General features: G+C 48.4%; 1 protein-coding gene across 1 annotated transcript in view; it reads right to left on the reverse strand.

Annotated features, from left to right (window-relative positions):
• mmp14a (matrix metallopeptidase 14a (membrane-inserted)) overlaps nt 1-10,000 on the reverse strand; it is an 18,069-nt gene that overhangs the window by 6,952 nt on the left and 1,117 nt on the right. Inside the window, exons 2-3 of the mRNA XM_036551098.1 lie at nt 1,709-1,857; nt 310-432 (exon numbers count right to left, since the gene is read on the reverse strand). Of these exons, the coding sequence (XP_036406991.1) occupies nt 310-432; nt 1,709-1,857 (272 nt within the window). The remainder of the gene's footprint in view (nt 1-309; nt 433-1,708; nt 1,858-10,000) is intronic.

A 10,000-nucleotide genomic window follows, 5' to 3' on the forward strand; every position in this document is an offset into this window, starting at 1 on the left:
CTTGTTACTGTTTATTCAGAAAACATTTATTAAGTTTATGTCATGTTTGTTCTATGTATATCGTGCTGTGTTCCCTCAGTGTTCCCTCAGTGTTCCCTCAGTGTTTGATCAGTGTTTGCTGGGTGTTTGATGAGTGTTTGATCAGTGTTCGCTCAGTGTTTGATCAGTGTTTGCTGGGTGTTTGCTGGGTGTTTGATGAGTGTTTGATCAGTGTTCCCTCAGTGTTCCCTCAGTGTTTGATCAGTGTTTGATCAGTGTTTGCTCAGTGTTTGATCAGTGTTCGCTGAGTGTTTGATCTGTGTGGCTCACCTGAAGGTGATCTCTGTCTTTTCCCACTTCAGCCCCTGAATGACGTAGCGTTTTCTCCTCAGGTTGCTCTTCAGCTCTGCCCCAAACTTGTCTGGGACCCCACACCTCGGCCGCTTCATCGCCCTGGCAACCAGGTCAAAGCCACCAATCAGCACAGAGCAACATCCTCCCAGAGCAGCAGATGGAAAGCGTCTGCAGGGTAACTGGAGAGTGCCGGGGTTAAGCTGCTCTAACACATTATTTAAGGAGTGACTTGGTACCACAGATTGTACTGTGAGTTAAGATGAATTAATTTATCGCGCTCTCATTTAGGGTGTTTAGAATGTGATGAGCAACCACAATCAGGAGTAATTCACACATGAGGGATGACGATATCATGTGCACGTGATATCATTTTGTATCTGGACTAATCAGAAACTGTATGTGGAATGTTTTATTTCATGTTGCACTGAGAATAAGTTATGCACACAAGTTGGACGCTCTAAAAAATGAGAAACCTATTTATTATTTACAAACCAGTTTTCCTTTAAAACATTGTCTGTGGAAAGATTTCTGCACCTGGAGCTCAGCGCTCACAGAGGCACAGTTTGCGCTGTGCTTCACTCACTTCATGCTGGCCTCGCCAGCTGTCCCGGGTTTGCATTATGATGTCATAATGCAGCTCGGATGGTGATGTAACCCTTTCAGGACCAGTTCAGGATAAAGCAATGAGATCAGGGGAGAAAAAGCTCACAGTGAAACTATGAGCTATCTCGGTTTCTGTTGCACTTCTGCAACTGTGAGCTCTTGGCCTTTGTCCCCTAACAACAATCAATTTAACAAAATCATTTTTATATGTATGTCCACAGGATACCACAAGCTAACATGTGAATATGAATAATATTAACAACTTGTCTATTTTTTGTATTTTAAATACTATTTTATGTGTTTAATGTATTATTTTATTTATTGTGATGTGAGACATCTGCATCTGTCCAGTCTCCCATATCGTACTTTTGTATCAGTTTTCAGCGAAGAAAATGGAAAAGCTTGTGGTTAAACGATTTATTCACTGATTATTCATTTATTAATGGTTATTGATCTTTAACAGTTTGTTATCAAGCTACTATTAACATGCTATTGCCTTGATAGCTACATATTCACCAGCTACTGCTCAGCCAAGGTTGTCTTTGAGCATGGACTCCCGGTTTAACGTCAGCCCACAGCTGATGTTCTGGGATGTGGGGGATTCACACAAAATCCAATTTTCTTCAAAAACTGTGTCTGGAGACTGTTTGGTCTGAACTGGCCCAGAAAGACTTATGCTTTGTTATTATTCACACAGATATTTGGCTGAAGGTCTCGTTGAATGCGAAGGCCTCTCCTGATTGGTGGAGCGGTGGTAGGGGGCGGGACTCACGCCAGCGTGCTGGGGTCCAGGCTGCCAGTGACAGTCAGGCCGTAGAACTGCTGCATGGCGGCGATGGCGGAGGTGACAGACTGTGGCGAGCGGATGGAGTGGGCGCGGAGGTCACCTGGCGGCAGGTAGCCGTACTGCTGCAGCCATGCCTGCGAAAAACGCAAAAAAAAAACACCTCCTGAGGCCCGCAAACACGCAACCCTGAAAGGCACACAGGAACGCTCCAAACACACCACACTCAACCCAACCACCTCGCCATGGAAACTAAGAAATGCACAGATGGTGACAGAAGACATTTGTAATGAACATTGTCTCAGAATTACCACAGACTGACACAGGCTGGCCTGATAGTCTATACAGTGGAATTTGACTGTGCACCAAAGTCAAGACAAATTTGTTTTTATCCCAAAGGAGGGGATGTGGGTCTTTAGCCTGGCCAGCTCACCGGGCCTCCTGCTGGGCAGCTGCATCATGGGAGCAGAGGCTGGAGAGGGAACCGGCTGCGCTAAGGCCAGTCAGCTCCGACAGGCTGGGACACAGCTTCGTTTTCCCACTGAAACTGGCAGAAGGGAAACCGCCCCCCCCCCCCCGGGCAAAACCACAGCAGCTCTAAGCTCCTGGACGCTAATGACATGTCTGTGCTTCTGGGAAAGAGCTGTGTCACGCTGCCGCTATCGGCAACTGACTTGCAGGCGTAACCCTGCAGCATGTTATTGTAATGCACTGTAACGCATTGTGACACAGCAAACGTTCAGCCATTCAGAGTCCTGTTTCCCATAATGCACCCCACTGTCCTGTGAGGTCATGCCTGTATACCAGTCCCTACAGCAGCGCCCTCTACTGGTGCACTGAGAGAACACTCCCCCACTCTCCACCTCACCTTACACATACAGGCCACCCCCCCACATACACACACGTACAAAGGCACGCTCACACACGCACACACATGCACATGCATGCACGCACACACACACAATCCTAACATGCATCCCACCCCATCTATACAAAATACATTAACAGCCCAAGGAGGGTGGGAGGGGGAGAGAGAGAGGGAGAGAGAGAGAGAGAGGGAGAGAGAGGGAGAGAGAGGGAGAGAGAGAGAGAGAGAGGGAGAGAGAGAGAGAGAGAGGGAGAGAGAGAGAGAGAGGGAGAGAGAGAGAGAGAGGGAGGGAGAAACAGAGAGAGAGAGAGAGAAAGGGAGAGGGCAAGGGAGAAAGAGAGAGAGAGAGAGAGAGAGAGAGAGAGAATGAGACAGAGACACAGGTCTGGGCTAAATCATTACTCTTCACTTTGACTGCTACTGTTACTGTTACACGAGTGTTACTGTTTTTCAGTATAGTTAGTTTTCTGTTTGTGATGAAATTGTACTGGTTGCCTTTAACTGGGGGTCAGAGTAAAGGACAAACGCTGGCTCAGTCCAGGCCAGAGTGTGCAGGCTTACATGCGTATTCCACAGACAGACAGTGTCTCTGTTTAACCACACAGTCAGTAAAATTACACAGGGAATTTCTCTATAATCCTCCAAACCACAAACCTCTCCTCACCCCTTTACCCAGTCTCCTCCCTCCCTCACTCACTCCCTCCCTCCCTCTCCCTCTCTCTCTCTCTCTCTCTCTCTCTCTCTCTCTCTCTCTCCCTCTCTCTCTCCCTCCCTCCCTCTCTCTCTCCCTCCCTCCCTCCCTCCCTCTCTCTCTCCCTCCCTCTCTCTCTCCCTCTCTCTCCCTCTCTCTCTCTCTCCCTCACTCTCTCTCTCTCTCTCTCCATACGATGTGATTTTTTTCCATCAGTGGAATTATGAAAGACAGAATGGAAATGTGTGCTGTGTTTGTTTTCTCTTCAAAAAGAGCATCAGCCCCCCCGAACTGTGCCAGTCTCCCAGTGATTCAGCTTGTATGTTTGTATTTGTCTGTGTGTGTGTCTGTGTGTGTGTGTGTGTGTGTGTGTGTCTGTGTTACTTGCTGAGGTAGCGTCTGTTTTTAAGACCCTTGACTATGTCAGATTTAACCCTTCGCTCACCAAATCAGAGTCAGTCAGTGTGTCAGTCGATCGGTTTGAGAGCCGATCAGACTCTTTCACTTTCTTTCCCTCCCTCATCCATCATTCAGTCTTATTTTGATTTAATTTGTGAGTAAATACACCTTTCTGCCAGTGAGTCACACACAGCTCTCTCCTTCAGTCTGACCCAAGACAGCAATGCGCTACACTTTATGCATCAGTGTATTGTATGTGAGTGTGTGTGTGTGAGTGTGAGTGAGTGTGCGTGTGTGTGTGTGTGTGTGAGAGCGTGTGAGTGAGTGTGTGTGTGTGTGAGAGTGTGTGTACGTGTGAGTGTGTGTGTGTGTGTGTGTGTGTGTGTGTGAGTGTGTGAGTGTGTGAGTGTGTGTGTGTGTGTGTGTGTGAGTATGTAGAGGAAACACATATTGGGGGTTTGGCACAGGAGAGACAGGGGAACAGAAAGAAGAGGTCACATTCAATAACAAGGAAATCCAGCATTTACATTAATGATTTTTAAGGGATGTGGGTTAGGGTTAGGATGTGGGGGAGTTTTAATCTGTTCACTGGCACAGGCACGCCTCTGAGGGGTGCTGGGGTTAGAACAAGGTTCAATTATGAAGTCCTGAATGGAGCTGCTTCTGTAGGTCTCTCTCTCTGTCTCTCTGTCTCTCTCTCTCTCTCCCTCTCTCTCTCTGTCTCTCTCTCTCGCTCTCTGTCTCTCTGTCTCTCTCTCTCTCTCTCTCTCTGTCTCTCTCTCTCGCTCTCTGTCTCTCTCTCTCTCTCTGTCTCTCTGTCTCTCTCTCTCTCTCCCTCTCTCTCTCTGTCTCTCTCTCTCGCTCTCTGTCTCTCTGTCTCTCTCTCTCTCCCTCTCCCCCCCAGCCTCTCTCTCTCTCAAACCTTCTTCTGCCCCCACTTTAAGGTTTCTGCTCTTTCACTGCCCACTAGTTTCTGAAAGCTTTAGATCTCCCACAATGCCTCAGTGCTCCATATTTCCCACAATGCCTCAGCGCTCCATATTTCCCACAATGCTTCATTCCTACAGATGTTCTGCAATGCCCCAGCAAAGCATTCTCTTCATGAGGACAACCAGGCAGCTCAGTGCATATTCAACAGAAAATTCTCTCTCTGCTGTTGTTGAAGCTACAAGCGTTAAGCTTTGCTGGCTCATTATGAAGACTCCTGAAGGGGCGTGGTCGAAAACTTAAACACGCGTAGTTAGTACAGAAACGCAGACAGCACTGGAACTGCACTACCTAGCAGAAGCTCCTAGACAGAGGAGCTGCAGATCTCCCAGGATGCCTGCTCTCTCCACGTGTTTACTGAGCACTGCAGCAGTGTTATCAGCCACCTGCAAGGTGATACACCGGGAGACAGAACCCACAACATCCCATAACCACGGCAACACCACAGAAAGGCCACGCAAAATACAGTGCATCACATACCTGTGGGAACTGACAGCTGGCTTTAAACTTCAGCTGGATTAACTGTACCCACCCACTCATGCCTGAGCACGGTTGGACATCATACAGCTGTGACCTGCTGCATGCAAACTGCCAGTTTTCCTGTTCCATGGAAGCTACGTCAAGATTAGTTTTGTGAACAAAATTAGAGGGGACAAGTGGCAGTTAACTAAAAGGATATTTGAAACTAACTTTTGAAACAATTTTGGGACACAAAAAAAGGTTATTAATGTAAGCAATAGCTTGCTGGCACAGACTGTAGCATCATTCAAGACGGTGATAAAGAAAACTGTGGATAAAGAAAAGAGGCAGACAGAAAAAGAAGAGAAAAAGAGAGAGACAAAGAAAGAAGAGAGGAACAGAGAGAGAGGGAGGGGATAAAGAAGATGGGAGAGAGGGACAGAGAGAGAGGGAGATAGAGAGAGGGACAGAGAGAGGGGAAAGAGGGACAGAGAGAGAGGGAGATAGAGAGAGGGACAGAGAGAGGGGAGAGAGGGACAGAGAGAGGGACAGAGAGAGGGGAGAGAGGGACAGAGAGAGGGAGAGAGGGACAGAGAGAGAGGGAGAGAGAGAGAGGGACAGAGAGAGGGGAGAGAGGGACAGAGAGAGGGAGTGAGGGACAGAGAGAGAGGGAGAGAGAGAGAGGGACAGAGAGAGGGGAGAGAGGGACAGAGAGAGGGGAGAGAGAGAGAGAGAGAGAGGGAGAGACAGAGGGAGAGAGGGACAGAGAGAGAGGGAGATAGAGAGAGGGACAGAGAGAGGGGAGAGAGGGAGAGAGGGACAGAGAGAGGGGAGAGAGGGATAGAGAGAGAGGAGGAGGAGACTGAATTTAAATTTGAGGGAGAAAGACTGACTCAGTTGTTCCCCTCACCTTGTGCCAACGGAAAAAGCAGGAAATTCTGGTCAACAGTGAATCCAGCGCAGAGTCTCACAGAGCCCCTCTGAACGTTGTGACCCAGTTATACCAACATACTCTGCGCAGCCCACCCCTAACCAACAGAGTGCACCCCACACCACCCCCCCAAACTGACACCCCCTAACCAACAGAGTGCACTCCACACCCCCCAAACAGACACCCCTAACCCACTGAGTGCACCCCACAACCTCCAAACTGACACCACCCTAACCCACCGAGTGCACCCCACACCCCCTACACTAACACCCACCCATACCCACCTTATCCCAAACTAATACCCCCAAGTCAAAACCAAACCATTGCCAGTCTCATGAAACACACACACACTCACCCATGTGTCTCTCACATACACATTACATCATCATCAATCGTTAGCAAGCTACTGCTATGAAATAAAAAGTACTTAAAACTGATGTTTCTGCCTGGATTGATACAATCAGTGTTTCCATTGAACTACAAAACTACTTTCTGTTTGCGGGAGATTGTCATTCTTACTTGACATTGTGCTAGTCTACTTCCTCCTTCCTCATATGTAAAAGTTGTATAAACTCAGCTACATCTTCAAAACATAGTCTAACCTGGCAGTAGCAGCACTGTGTAATGAGTACCTAACTGCACCTGGAGCTGCCTGCTTTCAAACCCACCTCACATTATGACGGACATAAATAGAAACCTCTGTTGTAGCAAGGTGAACTGCACCTGGATGCAGGTGAGTGGACCTGTGCCATCAGACCTGGGCTCTGGGGTGTCACCCACAGAGCCCAGGTCAGAGAGAGAGAGAGAGAGACAGGCCTGTGTACAGAGTGACAGGCCTGTTTACAGAGAGACAGGCGTGTACTGAGAGACAGGCCTGTTTACAGAGAGACAGGCCTGTGTACAGAGAGACAGGCCTGTGTACAGAGAGGCAGGCCTGTGTACAGAGAGACAGGCCTGTGTACAGAGAGACAGGCCTGTGTACTGAGAGACAGGCCTGTTTACAGAGAGACAGGCCTGTTTACAGAGAGGCAGGCCTGTGTACAGAGAGACAGGCCTTTTTACAGAGAGACAGGCCTGTGTACAGAGAGACAGGCCTGTGTACAGAGAGACAGGCCTGTACTGAGAGACAGGCCTGTGTACAGAGAGACAGGCCTGTGTACAGAGAGGCAGGCCTGTGTACAGAGAGGCAGGCCTGTGTACAGAGAGACAGGCCTGTACTGAGAGATAGGCCTTTTTACAGAGAGACAGGCCTGTGTACTGAGAGACAGGCCTGTACTGAGAGGGACTTTTTATTTCTACTTGTGAAGCAACAGAGGAGAGCTGTTAACAGGGACCATGACTTCGCCACTGTAAGATGCAGACGGGTTTGCGGACTTTCAGGATTTAATCTCCTTTCCAGAACCACTCAGACTGGTGGAAGCTGATGCCTTCTGCTCTGACAGTGTGTTCAGAACATTTCTAAAAACGATAAGCAATTTTGCGCATGGATCTATGAGCACTGTGCTGCACTGGAAAACTGCTGAATCAGATGTTTGCCAGAAGATTTGGACAGAACCCAGAACCTGCATCCTCTTTTTCTCTACCAATAGCCAGTTTTGCCCAGAAAAACATAATCGCCACTGGGGCAACACTGTTATTATGGGCTGGACAGTCTAGGGTCCAATTCACAAATGAAGCAGCCAGGATGTATCATTGTGGACTGACTGTGGTTCATGGCTCACTGCTCATGCTGCAACACTGTAGCCACCTATACTTACGATGCTGGGAGAGCGAAAATTTGTGGGATTTTCTGACCATTATCACATTAATGCTACTGACAAGACTTTCACAACATAACTGTATATATAGTTGTATATATAGTTCTCTGTAGTTCTCCATATTTTCTCTGATCTTCTGCTATGGGGCTCTTTTTTAGTGAATACTCTGAGGGAGCCGCTGGGCTGCACTCACATGCTGGTATATGTGAATGGCTGTGGTTCTCCTCAAAGAGGAAGCATTGCACAGATTGCTAAATGCAAAAAAAAAAGTTATTAGTCGCTGACATCTGGGCAAAAGATTGGGCGCCCGTGGTCTTGTGATAAACCAATAAGAACATGGGGTTTGTGTTTGCTTTTATACCTATTCCGTCTGGCTTCAGCAGTACAGTGTCAAAGCAATCGACTTACACGCAAGAGTGCATGATATTGGGCTGCATCAGCCCTTTGTGTCAAACCTTAAATAAAAATAAACGCTGTTTCCCCGACACGCTCCTCCTGTTAGCGCTCTGCATTTCAGGCACCGCATGACATTTTAGACGGACGTCACAGAAATTCAGCTTTGCTCGGGTTTTCCACACGGGAATCATTGTCTGATAAAAATCACATCAAAGAGCTACCTTGAAGGCAACAGCAAACTGGACCCTGAAGAAACAGAAGCGTGTACACGACCTGAGACAGACACTCAGACAGCGAGGGCTGCTGTTCCCACGGCTCCTTACTCCGGCTCGTTCAAAGGACAGGAAGAAGAGCAGTACACAACACTAAAAGGCAACCCCCCCCCACACACTAACAGCTCTGGCAGGCCTACAGCATTGCGGGGGGGGGGGGGGGCGTGCAGACCAGGGGCCGCATGTGGCACAGACGGCCGGTGACAGTGCGCTGGCATGACCGTGACTTCACACAGCATGACAGGAGGGGAAAACACAAAATGTGCATCTTCTCTTTTTCCACCCTTTTCCCCACTCCTTCGTCAGTGGTCTGCATTTCCCTAAATCCTCCTCACTTCTTAGTTACTTACCCTGCTTCCTCTGAAAATTCCCAGTGAATCACACATCTTCCCTTTCCACCATGGTCTCAGCTTAGAGCAATGGGGAGGGGGGGGGGGCACACCATGATAACTGTCCCCTTTGCAGCAAAATGAACACAGTTCACATTGCACCTGCATTTAAAAATTAGCACTGGGTAGGTGATGTCCAGATCTCCATAAAGATATCTACACTGGGTAGGTGATATCCAGATCTCCATAAAGATATCTACACTGGGTAGGTGGTATCCAGATCTCCATAAAGATCTCTACACTGGAGAGGTGATATCCAGATCTCCATAAAGATATCTACACTGGGTAGGTGGTATCCAGATCTCCATAAAGATATCTACACTGGGTAGGTGATATCCAGATCTCCATAAAGATATCTACACTGGGTAGGTGATATCCAGATCTCCATAAAGATATCTACACTGGGTAGGTGATATCCAGATCTCCATGAAGATATCTACACTGGGTAGGTGATATCCAGATCTCCATAAAGATATCTACACTGGGGAGGTGATATCCAGAACTCTACTTCCCTTATCAAGCTGCTTATTTGTGTGACTCGATGGTTTATTGGACAGAGAGAGGTACCCTCACTCAGCAATGCCCCATCTTTCCTGCAGTATTTTCATGCCACACCACCTCCCCTGCCTCCTCACTGCTTTTCTCTGAAATACAGCCCCTCCGTCTGGGACATTAGGTACCGGGAGACGTGTCTGTGGACCAGTGGGGCCGCTCTCCCCCAGGAGTTAACCCAAAGTCAGCACCCATTAGCGGTGATGTGGGCAGTGTGGGCTGGAAAGAGGCTTCCACAAAGATCCTGTTCTCAGGATGAAATCACAAGCAACCTCTCACTTTATCTGACCTTAAACCAAAGACAATGAGTAACTGTCTCACCAGCTGATGCACCGACAAACACATATAAGTGATGCAGTGATTAGCTGATACTGACAGAGTGGGGAGCTGACGGAGCAGGCAGCGAGGGCTGGAGCTCTGCACAGCCGAGACGTAACTGTGGGAGCTTCGCAAGGCCCCGGGGCTCTCCACAAATCCCGCTTCATCAAACAAAACTGTGGAGCGAGGGAGTGTTCGGCGTCTGGACTGAACCATCTCAGGGACTGTTCGTGCATCACACTCAGAGCCACCATTTCCACT

This window comes from Megalops cyprinoides, chromosome 18 (genome assembly GCF_013368585.1).
Source record: "Megalops cyprinoides isolate fMegCyp1 chromosome 18, fMegCyp1.pri, whole genome shotgun sequence".
NCBI classification, from domain to species: Eukaryota; Metazoa; Chordata; class Actinopteri; order Elopiformes; family Megalopidae; genus Megalops; species Megalops cyprinoides.